Source organism: Leucopleurus acutus (genome assembly GCF_964270905.1).
Source record: "Leucopleurus acutus genome assembly, chromosome: 17".
Lineage (NCBI taxonomy): Eukaryota > Metazoa > Chordata > Mammalia > Artiodactyla > Delphinidae > Leucopleurus > Leucopleurus acutus.
In genome coordinates, this window is record NC_139159.1 from 689,024 (window position 1) to 704,542 (window position 15,519).

At 47.6% G+C, this 15,519-nt stretch overlaps 1 protein-coding gene across 5 annotated transcripts in view; it reads right to left on the reverse strand.

Annotated features, from left to right (window-relative positions):
* Window positions 1-15,519, reverse strand: part of PRKDC (protein kinase, DNA-activated, catalytic subunit) — a 159,512-nt gene that overhangs the window by 83,654 nt on the left and 60,339 nt on the right. For all 5 annotated transcript variants that reach the window (XM_082859125.1, XM_082859124.1, XM_082859126.1 and 2 more), the window contains exons 31-39: window positions 13,322-13,573; window positions 11,479-11,702; window positions 10,704-10,912; window positions 10,273-10,405; window positions 9,691-9,849; window positions 8,756-8,959; window positions 2,816-3,001; window positions 2,324-2,428; window positions 1,350-1,517 (exon numbers count right to left, since the gene is read on the reverse strand). In XM_082859125.1, coding sequence (XP_082715251.1) covers window positions 1,350-1,517; window positions 2,324-2,428; window positions 2,816-3,001; window positions 8,756-8,959; window positions 9,691-9,849; window positions 10,273-10,405; window positions 10,704-10,912; window positions 11,479-11,702; window positions 13,322-13,573 — 1,640 coding nt within the window. The remainder of the gene's footprint in view (window positions 1-1,349; window positions 1,518-2,323; window positions 2,429-2,815; window positions 3,002-8,755; window positions 8,960-9,690; window positions 9,850-10,272; window positions 10,406-10,703; window positions 10,913-11,478; window positions 11,703-13,321; window positions 13,574-15,519) is intronic.

The following is a 15,519-nucleotide window of genomic DNA, read 5'->3' on the forward strand; positions in this document are numbered from 1 at the left end:
ACACACACGCACACACAGACAAAGCAAACAGGACAAAAAGTTAACTGCTGAATACAAGAGACGGTTATATGGCTGCTTGTTGACTATTCTTCCAACTTCTCTGTATGTTGGAAAGAAAAAAGTCACATCAGGGTAGGGAGGAGAGAACCCATGTGGATGGGTGGTTTGTAAACAGCCTTTCCGTGTGGCTGCGTGGCTTCTGTACAGGATGGTGACTGGGTCCCACAGACCACAGACCCAAGAATGAGCTGGAAACCTTTTAAGGCTAGACTCAGAATCACGAGCATCACTTCCACTGCATTATTTTCTTGTTACTAGTGAGTCCTTAAGGACAACCCATATGCAACAGGAGAAAAATCAGACTACGTTGCTCAAAATGTATGACGTCTCTTTTTTCCCCATGTGACGGAAAGTCACACCATAAAAACATGTGGACGGGATACACTGGTGCAGCCATCCTTGGAGAGTATGTGTATCTCTACCCTGGCACTTATTACAGTGTGTTTTAATCATCGTTTCTTCCTTACTTTACTATAAGCTCCTTGAAAACAAGACAGTATCTTTATTATTGTTGAGTCCATCACAAGTAGGGGCGACCACCACCTACCCTCTCTCCAATGGTGATTCTCTCGTTTTCCCTACTGGCTGGCCCCTGAGTTTTAGCTGAGTATACTGCTGCCCAAAATAAGAACATTCACAGTCTCACTCGCTTGTATGTGGCAAGTGGGTTATCAGCAGAATTAATACGTGCAAGGTCTGGATTAAGCCCTTAAAGGAAAGGGATGCTCTCTCCTGCCCTCTCCTCCCTCCTGTTGGCTAGAACGGACAAGACAGGAGCTGGATCAGCCAACCTGGACAAGGTAGATGCTACGTGTGGGGGACGACAGAAAAGAAGGTGGTAAAGGAGACGGGGTCCCTGTAGAGGATCTAGAACTGTACAGGAGGGAGAGAACCTAGCTTCTTGGCTAAGCCCCCGGTGTTTCGGGAACTTACGCTGTATATTAACTAAGTGATACCCACTAGATATTTCTCAAATGACCACTAGTCAACTAAACTTCAGAAACTGCACCATAGGTGATATTCTATTTCTTAGCTCTCTTCGGTATCATTCTTCAAAGCTTATACATTACACATAAAATATTTCACAATTTTTAAATGGGAGAAAAATTAGCCCCAAAGGATTCAGGTACACATCGGCCCCCACAGACAAGCTTTCAAAATGAGTTAAAATGAATCCTTCGAGTTAGAACACTCTCTGACTCTGAATATTTCACTAACTTCTTTTCACCAAGAAATGTTAACAGGAAACAAGCAGTGCTTAATTTTCGTTGCAACTACTAAAAACTAACCTTTTTCATACAGTCTGCGTAGTTATTGTATCGCAGAGTCCCCGGGGGAAACTCTTCAGACTTCATAGGGAAATTAGAAACAATGAACTTCCCGAGAACGTGCTTCAGCTCCTGCAGATGGCCTCCAGTGAGACTGGTGAAGAATGGGAGCAGAATCACAGCCTGGCCCTGCAGAGCGAGCGCAACATGAGACTGGCTTAGGGATTCCGCACAACGAGTGCAACGACTGCTTTCTAAAGACTGCGCCAAGAAAGCACCACACGTGTGGACTCCGGGCCCACTTCAGGACACCTCCTCGGCAGCGTCAAACCCACCAGCAAGACGCGGCCCGGCCCTCGGCTTCCACTCTCGGGCTCGCGGGCTGAGCCAGGGCTGTCCCGTGTGAGCACAGGACAGGGCAGCCTGACTCTGCGTGTGGATCTCCTCTGCAAACGCAGCCTCTACTAGAAGCGCGCTGCCTGAGTTCTGTGAGAAAAGACTATTGTGAACACCCTACGGGGCGACTGTGGAACTCAGGGCTTCAGAGCACTCGGTGTGCTTCCTTCCTCCCTTGGGTAGCAGGTCAGTTCCCAGACCTCCTCGTGTTGAGAAATGTGAAACCTGACTAATCACATACAGCAGAAAATTCCGAAGAAATACCCTCATGTTCCACTACAAAGACGGTTTTCAGGAAGGCCACACTTCACTGGAGTGTAAAATCTAATTACTACAGGACTTTAAAATTACAAAATCTGTTAAGTTCTTGACCCTAAAAGTAAGAGAGATATTTTCTGTTATTAATTAACAGAAAGATGACTGAGGGCCACAGAAGCTGGTGACGGGTACCCGGGCGTCACTGTGCTGGTCTCTCTGCTTCTGAATATGTCTGAAATTTTCCATAATAAGAAAACAGAAAATATCACAAATACACAAAAATACAGAACAGGAAAAAAAATGGAGAACGTAATCTGAAAAACATCTTTTCAACCACTTACCTTTAAATGTAGACCCAAATTCGGATCAGCAAGTAGACTAACGTATGTTGTAAAAACTTCTGGGAATGCACTGTGATTTGTATTAAAAGATACAGATGAATCAATCTAAAGGAGGGAAAATGAAAACACATTTCTACATTATGCCTCTAATTTCCTTTAATACATTTTTCCGTTTTTAAATTTCAGAAATGACCTATACATTTGTTCTTGGGCGCCAACAGCATTTCAACAATTCCTGTTCTGAAATATTTTAAAACTATCTGCTAAGACAATGCACGTAAAGCTACACTGAGAAGATAAAGAATAAGAAATGAAAATGAGAATAAAAGATAATTATGTAAGATAATGGAAAAGTATAAAATATAAAGTAATCAGCAATTGTCCAAGTTATTTTTTATTTGTCAAACCAATGAGCTTTTCAAGAAGCCTCCACCGAATTTTTAAAGACATAAGCGACAGACGCAGCTACATTTTCAAGGTCTCTCAGAATACCTGCAGAATTTTTGCCAGCAAGGTCAGCACGGCCATTTTGCTGTCCGGGGCAGCATCCCTGGCCCACCACGGGCCGCAGCTCCTCCAGCTCTGCAGGATGGCACCCACCAGCTCCAGGCCTTGGTGCTTCTGACTGGCTCGGTCCCGGAAGCTCTGATCCAACAGGCCATTCAGAACGGCGCTCACCTGAGACAGCACGGGGTGAAGCAAGAACTCTTACCATCAAGGCTGACAGACACGCAACAGAATTTACTGTCATTTTTCAAAGCTATTCTTGGAAAATGAAGATGCTATTCCTAGAACAGCTGTTTACTTCACAACTCCTCATATCTGAAAACAGCACTTTAACATGTAAATTTTCCCACAAAGGCATACGGTGGTCCCCTTTATGAAATAATGCTTAAACTGCTATCTGTTGTTTTCTTGGTCGGGGCTATTCTCCATGGCAGGGGAAATCAGCTCTCTCTGGTCACCATCACCACCAGATGCACTCATACATGCACACACACACAGGCACGCACACAGGGACACACACACGCTTAGAAACAGCACACACACACATGCACACACGGAAACGCACAGAGTGAAACACACACATGCACACGCACACAGGGACACATGGACACGGGCACACAAGGGCACAGGGAGGTACACGCACATCTCCTGTCCTACTGCCTTCCCAACAGTGATCTCCTAAATTCGGTTAGATTAATTCAATATTCCTGCTGTTGTGACAGGTAGCTCCGCTCACAGATGATCCGAGCTGAGTACTAGCACACATTTCCTTCTTCACATAACATTTTGATCTCCCTGAAGTGAGTACCTGACGCTTGAACAACTCGGGTTTGAACTGCGTGGGTGCACTTAACGTGGAAACGCGCACTACGGCGCCGCGCGGTCTGCAGGAGGGGGATCTGTGGACACGAGGGCCGACTGTACAGACAGTTGTACGTGGACGTTCGCCTGGCAGAGGGACAGCACCCCAGCTCCCCCACCCCTTAGCTGTTCTCAACGTGACTGTCACTGTTGTCATCAAACTCTCCCAAATTCACTACGTCTCCTCTAGACGTGCAAACGCATCAGGGAGGCTGTGAGCCATCTCTGGGGCACCACCTCGGGAGGGTCAGGGACACCAGTCCGGGTCTTGAGTGGAGGTCACCACCCCCCGCCCCCAGGAGACTCGTCGGCAAACTTCCCGGACCCCACGCCCTCCTTTTTCCCAGCTTCTGCTCCATCTCGGTGGAGAACTTCCCCCGGCAGCTTCCCAGCAAGAGGAGCACAGGACACAGACCCCCATGGGGACCTGGCCACCTGAAACACCTGCACTCGGCTCTCACTCATAATCGTTAATCCTTCCCACTCAGGTGAGAAGCACTCTTTCCGAGACTGTGCACGAAGTCTGGCTCACTGTCTCCCAGGCTGCACTCTGCTGTTGCAAAGACAACCGTCATCCAGGTTCCTGATCCTTTTGAAAGACCTTTGGGTTTTTTCTCTTGTAGAAACTTTTCAGCATCTTCTCTCCTGGGGAACCCCCAAGGTTTCAAATTTTCAAGAAGTCTGCTCCATGTGGAGCTGTTTCCATACAATGCACTGGACATTCGATGGCCTTTTCCATCTGGAACTCAGAATGGTCATTCCTGAAACGTTATCCATGAAGCCTCTACTTGGCTCGTCCTCTGTCAGGGGTGGAGGCCATGGAGCTGGACCTTGCAGATAGATTCCAAGTTTCCTCATCGCTTCTCCATTTTCTGATTTGTAACCTTACTCTACTCTCCATGAGAGTTCCTGAATTTTATCTTCCAAATCCACTTCATCCTTAATTTGTGATGTGTATGTTTAGTTCACAAATTTTCTCTCTTGTTCTCTGATATTCTTTCTTAATAGTGATTCTTGTTTCATGGATACAGTGTCTTCTCTCACCTCTGAAGTTTCTTTCTTTTTACACCCCCATCTCACTGGATAATCTCTGTTTCAAGTGCTTTCTCCCTGCCTGTCCTTTCAGAAGCCCTTTCCTGGAGTGCCTGGTGCTCCACAGTGGTCGGTACCCACTGAGGAACGGACAGAAGCGTGAGCAGCGGGCAGGGCTCACCAGCAGTGAGGACACTGGAAGTAGATCTAGTTGGGCTGGGATAACGGTATCTTGATTTTCTCTTAGGCTTTTCAGCACAGTCTGAAATCCTGCCTGAGGGTGTATCTAGCTGACTGTGTTCTGAGAGCCACATTGAAGAAAATGGCCTAAAGCCTCAAGGTTCAGAACTTGGACAGGCTTTCACTTAATTCCCCAGAAGGTATCCTTACATCACAAAGGATCATAAAAAGACCACTAGGAACAATTATACACCAACAAACTGGACAACCTGGAAGAAACAAATAAACTCCTAGAAACAAACAACCTACCAAGACTGAATCATGGAGAAATAATCTGAACAGACCAATTACTAGCAAGGAGACTGAATCAGTAATCAAAACATCCCAACAAACGAAAGTCCAGAATCAGATGGCTTCAATAGCGAATTCTACCAAACAATCAAAGAAGAACTAACACCTTCTCAAATTCTGCCAAAGAAGTGGGCGGGGAGAGGGGCACGGAGGAAGCACTTTCAAACTCATTTTACATGGCCAGCGTCACCCTGACACCAACACCAGACGAGGACACCTCAAGAAAAGAAAATTACAGGGAAATATCCCTGAGGAACACCGATGCAAATATCCTCAACAGAGTGTGAGCAAAGCAAATTCCGCAGCACATTAGAAGGGCCACACACCGTGATCAAGCGGGGTTTACCCCAGGTACGCAAGGATGGTCCAGTGTCTGCAAATCAATCAAGGTGATACACCAGAGTAACAAAACAGAGGTTAAAAATCATCGGATCATCTCAACAGATGCAGAAAAAGCATTTGACAAAACTCAACATCCATTCATGATAAAAACTCTCAACAAACAGGTAGAGAGGGAATGTACCTCAGCATAATAAAGGCCATATATGACAAGTCCACAGCTAACATCATACTCAACAGTAGAAAGCTGTAAGCGTTTCCCCTAAGATCAGGAAAAAGACTAGGATGCCCACTCTCGCCACTTTCATTCAACACAATTTCAACATAATATTGGAAGTTCTAGTCATAGCAGTCAGACAAGAAAAAGAAATAAAAGGTATCCTTTCACTCAGAAAAAGCAGAACAGTCTCTATCTGGAGATGATAGGATATATAGAAAACCCTCAAGACTACCAAAAAACTGTTAAAACTAATCTAAAAATGTAGTGAAGATACAGGATACAAAATCAATATACAATTATAATATTCTACATAATAGTATGAATACATAATAGTTCTCAAAAAGATCTGAGAACATGAATAAATGTTTGGATAAACTGAGAGACATACTATAGAAAACGTGGCTTAATTTTTTTAAAGAGGTCACCTTGGTTTAAATATGCTCTATACACATTGTATCACCACTCAAAATCCCTATATGTTGTGGAGAGGGCTGTAGGAAACTTGGCAAAATGATTCTAAATTTCACTTTAAAGAAAATGTGTAAGTATAGCTTGAAGAATTCTGAAAAACAAAAATACTAAGAAGGAACACTGCTTTACCAGATGTTAAAGTGTATTTTAAAATTGCTGAAATTAAAACAACGTGGTACTGGCTGAAAAACAGATAGGTAAGTAACAAATTAAACAACCTCTGACCTAAATTTGTATAGAGATTCGGATCTGAAAAAGTTAGAAACTTGAATTAATGAGGAAAATATCCATTTGTGAATGAATGTTTGTCCAATATATATCTATTTAGGAAAAAATATTTCTACAGTGCTGTTTGCATTACTTCCATTTGTTTAAAAAAGAAATTATAAAAGTAACAGAAGAAAACATGGGCAGATAGATTTTAGGGATAATATTGGGATGGAGAAAGCCTTTCTAAGTATGACATGAAAAACAGATCAACTGAAAAGAAGACTGGTATCTTCTTTAACTATAAAAAACCAAATACTTCTGTACGGAATAAACACTCCAACTGAGAAAGACAAATGGTCAGTAGGAAAAAGGACTTTCTGCATACATGACAGACAGAGGTCTGCTACACTTAGTATACAAAAATTTTACAAATTAATAAGAAAATACAGGGCTCCCCTGGTGGCGCAGTGGTTGAGAGTCCGCCTGCCAATGCAGGCAACGTGGGTTCGTGCCCCGGTCCGGGAGGATCCCGCATGCCGCGGAGCGGCTGGGCCCGTGAGCCATGGCCGCTGAGCCTGCGTGTCCGGAGCCCGTGCTCCGCAACGGGAGAGGCCACAGCAGTGAGAGGCCCGCGCACCACAAAAAAAAAAGAAAGAAAGAAAATACAACCCAAGAGAAAAATGGGCAAAACACAAAACTACGGCATACACCAGAAACACGCTGGCTGCTCAAAAAAAATCAGTGTGAAACCAAGATCAGAAGAATTGAGGAACTAACGTTAAACTTGGGGATAAAAGTACAAAGTGGGATTCTCACCACTGGAGTAGTACAGTGCTTTTGCTATGGTTCAAAGCATTTCAAACTTCACTACGTTGCTTAAAGAAATACCTGGGTTATATACTGTGATTCTAATCTTCACTAAAGATGTTTCTTTAGAAAAAAGGTATCTTTACCCTCAACTATGCCCAGGGTCCCCCAGACAAGAGGGTCTGCGCCTCCAGCCTCCTGCACCCCGCAAGGACAGGGAGAGCCCACGGGAGCCGGCTAACAGTCACCCGATTCCCCCACTGCTCCAGGCCGCCTGCACACCAAGGCCTCACTGCAGCCTTCTCGGACTCTGAAGTCTGTTACTGCTTGTCCTTTTGCTTTCTAGCTTCCAAAATGTTGTCACTCTTGTCTTTTCTCCTTTTCTGTATCCTTTAAGACTGTGCTTTCAAAAAAACAAACCACACTGTAGAGGGATCTAGGGAGGAGGTGGCGATAAATGAGTATGGTTTCTTCCCCGTAAGTCTGAAGAGCTTACAAGCTCGAAATGCTGTATTTCCTGAGTGTTGTGGGTCTACTGCAATTTTATTTCAAACTTCTAAAAATACAAATTTCTAGTGCAATCTACAAAATCTTCCCCTACAAGAGACAACTAGCACTGCTTGGAATAAAAGCTTATTAACTCAGCAGGAAATTATGCCTCTCCCTTAGAATGATCATTCCAACAGTTAATTTTTGATTGTCTACCGATCAAGTTAAACTTCAAAATTTTGTGTTTAGCAAACAAATCAACTATATATTAAATACTGATCTGGAATTCCTTGGCGCAGTGGTTAAGAATCCGCCAGCCAATGCAGGGGACACAGGTTTGAGCCCTAGTCCAGGAAGATCCCACACACCGCGGAACAACTAAGCCCACGCGCCACAACTACTCAGCCTGTGCTCTAGAGCCTGCGCGCCACAACTACTGGAGCCCACGCACCACAACTACTGAAGCCCGCGGGCCTAGAGCCCGTGCTCTGCAACAAGAGAGGCCACCGCAATGAGAAGCCCGCGCACCGCTACAAAGAGTAGCCCCCGCTCACCACAACTAGAGAAAGCCCGCACACAGCAATGAAGACCCAACACAGCCATAAATAAATAAATAAACTTATTAAAAAAATATATTGATCTGCACAGGTTCAATCTGAGGGGGCAAAGGGACTACAGCAGGAACACGTGGGAAATGAGGACTCAGCCTCGAGACCATGGAAGCCACGAACAGGGAGGACTGCGGCACATCAGGACCAGCCGCGGCCGGTGGGAATGAAAAGGCAGGCCGGCCTTTCCAGGGATGGAACCCGTACCCCCCTGCATTTGAATGCGAAGTCTTAACCACTGGACCAGCAGGGAAGTCCCTCACTTTGTTTTACTGAGGTATTATTTCAGGCATACAGCAACCCTTTTATAAGCATTACTAAAGAAAATATACTGTATTAAAAGGAAAAATCCATTACCATTTTGGGATTATCCACAGACGATTTCATGAGCTCCAATACAGCAACATCTAGATTTTTCAACAGTTCAGTGTTGATTGTTTCTGAGAACAAGCTGTAGAAATACTGTCCGTGAGAGAAGCTGATGATGTTCCTCTGGGACCCTCCTGAGGATGGCATGGACACCACCGCCGTGTCCAGGAGAAGACCCACCAGGTGCTCACACTGCAAAGAGGAAAGAGAAGGGCTGTGGCACACGACTCCCCGGGGCGGCTGTGAGCTCCGACAGCAGAGGACAGAGTCAGCAGGGGCCTGGTCCTGGGAGGCCTGGGCTGGTCTAACTGTAGGCATTCAACATGGCTCCACTTTCCAGGTCTTACTTTGGGCGAGAACTCTCTCCCTGACCCACGTGTCTCCCAGTGCTCCACAGAATCTCGTGGCTGTGGCTTTGAGGGGAGAGTCTAGGAAGGCTGAGGACTGTTTGCACTCAGTGGACAAAGGGGCACGAGAAGGGGAGGTGGGTGCACTGCGGAACCACAGCTAGAGAGACTGTGAGGCCAGCCCTGCACAGCTCAGAAGGCCCTGAGCACTTTGTGGGGTGTCTGGAATGCTCCTCCAGGGCCTCTCCCACATCAGCCTCTGAAGAGTTGCCCAGGATGGAGGAAGCAGAGGCCACTGTGTCAACACAGGTCGGCTTTGCAGTCACAAATTGCTCTCTGCCTGAAGGCCTTTTGGAAATAAACTGGGATAAACAAAACTTCAGCTTAAGAAGGTCATTCTACTCCTTTCATATTAAAAATAAAAACAAACTTTAGAAAGTCATCTCTGGTAAATCAGTTAAAGTCCTTTTGCAGCTAGGAAGTTACCCAGCTAAATTCCCGTTTGCAGAGACGCTGCATGTGAGTGATGCCTAACATCACTGGGACCGCACACGTGCACACAGCTGTTTTTCCTACCTGTCCTCCACAAGCAAAGGCCAACTCCAGAAGTCCATTGGCGAGCCGCTTGCAGCTGGGGTCCAGTGAGGGCAGGCACTGCCCTTCGACTCCAGGTGCGATGCTTTTATAAACCAGGGAGAGAAGCTTTGTGCCGAGAGAATGCGGCTGATCTGCAGACTAGAATAAAGCAACACTGAAATACCCAACAGTGAGGTATGACACAGAAAAACACAATCTCACACCTTTCATTAATACAAATCCACGCTCACCAACACTGACCACTGCCTTCCAACTGTCAGGGACACTTTCACGCACCTCTGACTCCTGGCCACATAGGCACAAGAGCAGCTAGTGCCTAAAGGTCTTCAGAAGGTGCTGGAAATATTCAAGTGGCCTTTATTTTCATTTTACATTAATAAACTTTTACACTTACCGTCATATCTACACTCTAGGCAACACTGCCATGTGTGGAGCAAGTATTTCTCTAATTTCTATCTCGGCATGCTCTGTACATTAACGGATATTTTAAAAAGGCTATAAATAAATCGACAAACTGGCATAATGAGCTAAGAGAAATGTAAAACAAACTGGCACAGTTACCTGCGATGGCGCTATGACATGCAGAAAGCCAGCCCTGTGAAGCTGCTTACAGGCCGACACGACAGACGCCAGCTCGGCCCGACTAGCATGAGCGTCCAGGCCATAAAGGTCAACAGTGCAGAGCTCCTCAATGCTGGCCGTGCAGGGAAAACAAAAGGAAACCAGGTGAGTGCCGGTCTCATGACGTTACAGGACACTGAAGACTGTGTGCGTCCTGCTGCAATGTATTTACTAGCTTCCCGGTGCCCCAGTCCACCGCAAGGTCCTGGACAGCAAACCCAGGTTAAGCAAACTAGGGTGCGTGCCAATGCCGCAGGGACCACTCGGTGCCACCCGCAGGCCGTCTGCTGCCCTAAGGGCTAAGCCATGGAGGGGCCTCTGTGCCCCGCCCTCACCCCCACCCCGCCCCGAGGCTGCCCTGGAAGCCCCACCTCCGTGTCGTGACCTCCTCCCTGAGGCATGCCTCCAGCGCAGCGCAGTGCGGGGACGTCTTCAGGGCCTTCAGAAGGCCCACGCACACACTGGGGAGGTGGTCCATCACCGGGAAGTCCCCGACGTTGAAGCCCACGCTCGAGGGCGCACACAGTGTTCTCACCAGGAGCTTCGTAAGGTCTGCGCTGCACGAATCCTTCCCAAGGAGCTGTACAGACACACCCATCGGTCAGCGTCGGGACTTTCACCGCAGTGGACGGCCCAACAAGCGGGAAGGATGGGGTGGGGCTCAGACAGCACACAGTTCAGGCTCTGCGGTCCCTAGGTCTCCGCCGCGTGGACCTGACTGCCGTCACAGCGGAAGAGCAACCGTGGACCACACATGGACAGGAGGGCCCGGAGGTGCCCCAGAGAAACCTTCACAGGGTGGCACCGTGGGCTTCCAGCCCCGGCAGAGGCAGGGCCTGGCGCATAGTAGGCGCTGAGGGGGCACTGACGGGATGCGGGTCTCAGCCTCACAGACACATTTACAAATGCTGGCTGATGCGCATTTCGTCAGGCAGATGCTTGATCACAGCATAACACACAGTAGCCAATAAACATCTAGGAAAACTGTGTCTTATGTGCACAGTGAGAATCTGAAGCACATGCAGAGTTTTATCATTATTTTCAAGAAGAGACAACTCCTATAGCAAGGGAAAGTTCTAAGAAGGCCAGAACCACCAGTGGGTAGCCAAGCACAGGCCCCTTGATCAGGGCAGCGGGCAGGCCTACCTTCCAGCTGTCTGGGGAGGTGCCAAGCAGCGTTGTGGAGAACTCCAGGACCCGGACCACCACCGTGCATTTGCTGTAATTGTATCTTTCTGCCTCCTGTGGGCTGGGTCTGTCACCTGCGGCCCCGGCACCAAAGCACTTTTCTGCCGCCGTGATATCATGCAGAGCAATGCTTTCTAAGAAGAAAGCCACTGCTTTCCAAAGTGAAGACTGTGTTTCAGCACCTAGAAAAAATTGTATTAAAATGTTAACATACACTTCCTTCTAAACCCACTAAGATTAACGTAAAGTTCCGTCTTTAAGTATAGGTGTGATATACTTTCAGTCAAAATTTTAGAAGTTTTAATAAAAGCTGAATAAAACAGCACTTATTTCTTCTCATTTCAAAACACCACCTGAACAGAACTCAACTGCAGACTCGTACAGTAAGAACACACCTACGGAAGGTTAGGTCTTGGCTCTCAAACACTACCATGGGACCATAAATTAACATGATCTTTCTGAAGGGCTATTTGCCAAATCGTACTAAAAGCTTAAAAACACGTGCACACCAATTTCTATCAAAGGCTTAAAAGCTCATATGCTTTGATCCAGCACTGAGATTGTATCCTCGGGAATTAATGGCAGAATTGCAAAGATGCGCTTTGAAGATGTTAATTTTAGCATTGTTCTTAATAATAAAAAAATAGGAGCAGCCTAAATGTCCTTCAGAGGGCAACAGAGAGACACGCCACGGCAGTGGCCTTTACGCAGGAGGCTGCGACTGGCGTCCTATGGGATCAATTTCAGATCAACTCCCCAGCGGGTTTCTCCCAAAACTCGCGAGTGTGAGACACGCTCCGCCACAGGAAGGACGGACATGCTGTTCTCCACTCCGCAATCCGAGCACAGCTCACCGTTCTGGGGTAAAGGCAGGGGACACGTGACAACAATGGTGCACAAGCCAGGGGAGTGAACAAAGGTGGCAGCTGGTTAGGTCCTCTAGGGTGACGGCTTCCAGGTCTTTGTTCTCCTTAGATTTAAGGAAGGCGATCAAACTGTCAACTGACAGGTCATTATGTATTCAAAAAACTGGGAGAAAATGTGTTCAGAACTGCATTCTCAAACACCAGAGACCCTGAACCCAACAGGCCAGGGGCCGTCTGACTCCTCCCAACCCCGTCACCTCTGACAGGCCTGCGGAGAGAAAAGCAGGCCCTCTGCTCAGACACCGCCCCGGCTGGAACGGAGACACCCCCCAAACAGTCATGCAAAGAGCACAGCCCATTCTGAGGGCAAGTCTGAGGCTCTGCCCACGGTACAGGGCGGCAGGAGAACGGCCAGCTGCTCCGAGAACCCTGAAGCAGAGAGCACACCTGCCAGGCGACAGCCGGCTCCAGGTGCTGCTTCCCAGGGGACACCATTCCCAGAGCCAGCGCCTGCCCTCGTGGGCCACCAGGGTCCCCAGGGGGACAGAGCCTGCCCAGCACTCACATCCCACCCGCCTGACGTCCTTTGCAAACAACGCCGTCACTACTGCACTACAACAGAGAAGCTCCAGGGACAGAAAGATGCGAGAAAACTAAAGACCTGCTCCACAGAGACATGGCACAAGATCAGAGGGCCTCAGGAAAACCTCAGAAGGTTACTTTGCACAAGGGTCACTGAGAACCTGTGCACAGGGCAAGAAAGCAGCACAGACTCCGGGCGGGGAGCCCCCCACCCTCACTGTGAGCTCGGAGACGCAGGCAGTGCTGAAGAAATGACACCCTGTGATCCTGTCCAACCAAAACCCCACCCATCTTGGCCCCGGCATGGTTCCAGGCAGAGCCGGACGGTGCTGACCCAGGGAGGCTCTACCCACCCAGGAGCTGGGCGGCACCAAGGGTCCCTGCGCCCAGGAAGGTGTTGTAGCACTCCAGCGCAGCCAGCAGCGCGTCCATCCACTGCAGCGTGGCACGCAGGCTGAACGGCCCGCGCAGCTGGCGGAGGGTGGGCTGGGTGAGGATGCCGGCTGGCGGATCGCAGGCTCCTCCGCCCTCAAATGCGCTTATGAGGAAGGAAATGCCTTCCTTCTGGATCAGGTCTCTCAGCCACAGGGAAGGGGATTTGTTGCCTTAAAAGAGAAATAAGAGTAAAACACACATATAAATCACTTTCATGTAGTTAAAATCACTTGATCTAATCACTGTACCTAATTAAAAACAGCATCTCCCAATAATAAGAAACAAAAATTAAAAGTGTGGTATGTTAAAAATGTAATCAGACCAGAACAAGACAGGCAATATCACAATATTTCAACTAGTTTTCCACAAGTGTCCCACATAAGCGACCTACCAGTGCACTGAAATTCCAAAATGACCCAGGCTAGCCTTGTTTTAACCACAGCGCTCACAACTTGCTCACTGTACTTACTGTCAAGAAAGTATTTCCACCAAAAGCCATTCTCTTCAGTTTCTTTAAACATTATTAACATAGTCGGATACCATCTCAATACCTATAAACTTCATACTCTTTCTCTTGCCTTTTTTCTTGAAAGTCATTATTGCTTTTTTTACGGAATAAACACAGAGCAGTCAGACACTCCAGCCCCTCTGCCTGTGCCGCTGGCGGCCGCGGGGACCAGGCCTCGCCAGGCTGCTTCCTCGTCCACGGTGAGACGCACACAGCATCTACCTCTGAGGTTGTCACCAAGGTGAAGTGAACTGAAGCAGTTAATATCTGAAAAAGCGCTTAGAATAGCATCTACCACGTGGTAAGTGCCGTGCTTATTAAATAAAAGAGTCAAATGATCTGCTTTTGAAAAGATATTTTTCTTTTAGGTATTAATCATTTTCTAAATTAAAGAAAAAAACATTAAAGTGTATTTTGTATGCTCTGAAATCAGTGGCTGTGAAAAGGTCAAGTCATCCTGACCCTAATGAAGTTACAGAAGAATCCAAAACAGTAATGTAATTCTGATGCAAAAGAAGAACTGGGGGCTTCCCTGGTGGTGCAGTGGTTAAGAATCCACCTGCCGATGCAGGGGACGCGCGTTCGAGCCCTGGTCTGGGAAGATCCCACATGCCACAGAGCAACTAAGCCCATGAGCCACAACTACTGAGCCTGCATTCTGGAGCCCGTGCACCACAACTACTGAGCCTGTGCTCTAGAGCCCGTGAGCCACAACTACTGAGCCCGCATGCCTAGAGCCCGTGCTCCACAACAGGAGAAGCCACCGCAATGAGAAGCCCGCGCACCACAACGAAGAGCAGCCCCCACTCTCCACAACTAGAGAAAGCCTGCGCGCAGCAACGAAGATCCAATGTAGCCAAAAATAAATAAATAAATAAATTTATTTTTTAAAAAAAGAAGAAATTTTTTTTTACTGTGTCAAAAATACCTCTCACAAGCTATATAAGTAAAAGACTAGTACCATGTTTTCAGGGGTTGTTTTAGGAAGAAATATTAAACTTTCCATTATTTTCACTAAGAAGAAATGAATAAAACTGTAACCATGCGTGAAGAATACTACTATATTTAAATTCTACGTCGAGTGCTAGCTAAGAGCGGCAGAAGAGGACGTGCAGAAAGGAAGGACCTGGGAAGACAGGTCTAGAGGGAAGCAAGACAAGTCGAGGATGGGGGGGGCCCTCCCCACTGTGAGGTGGTCTCTGTCTCTCTGCCTCTCCACCCAACCCACCCCCACTCCCCGGTGTCGGCATCGGAAGGCCCCGACACGCAGCGGGGACACACCTGCACCTGTCATTACGTCCCATGGGTCTGGGTGTCCACATACCCGGCCCGACCACGCACACGGTACTACTGCAGGACACGGGACCTTGAAAATCACAGGGGCAAAGACAAAGAAGAGGGCAGACACCCCACTGGAAGACACAGAAGAGGTGAGTCACGGTGGTAGCAGGGCAAGGTTCACCAGTACTCAGCATCCTGTGCTTACTAACAAAGACCACTCTGAGAGGCAGAGCGCTATTACTTCCCTGAAAGTATGTAGCAGGCAGCTACGAAGAAGAGCAGCGGAAACGTCTGCGATCAGACGCCGCTGGAACCGCGGGGCCTGCA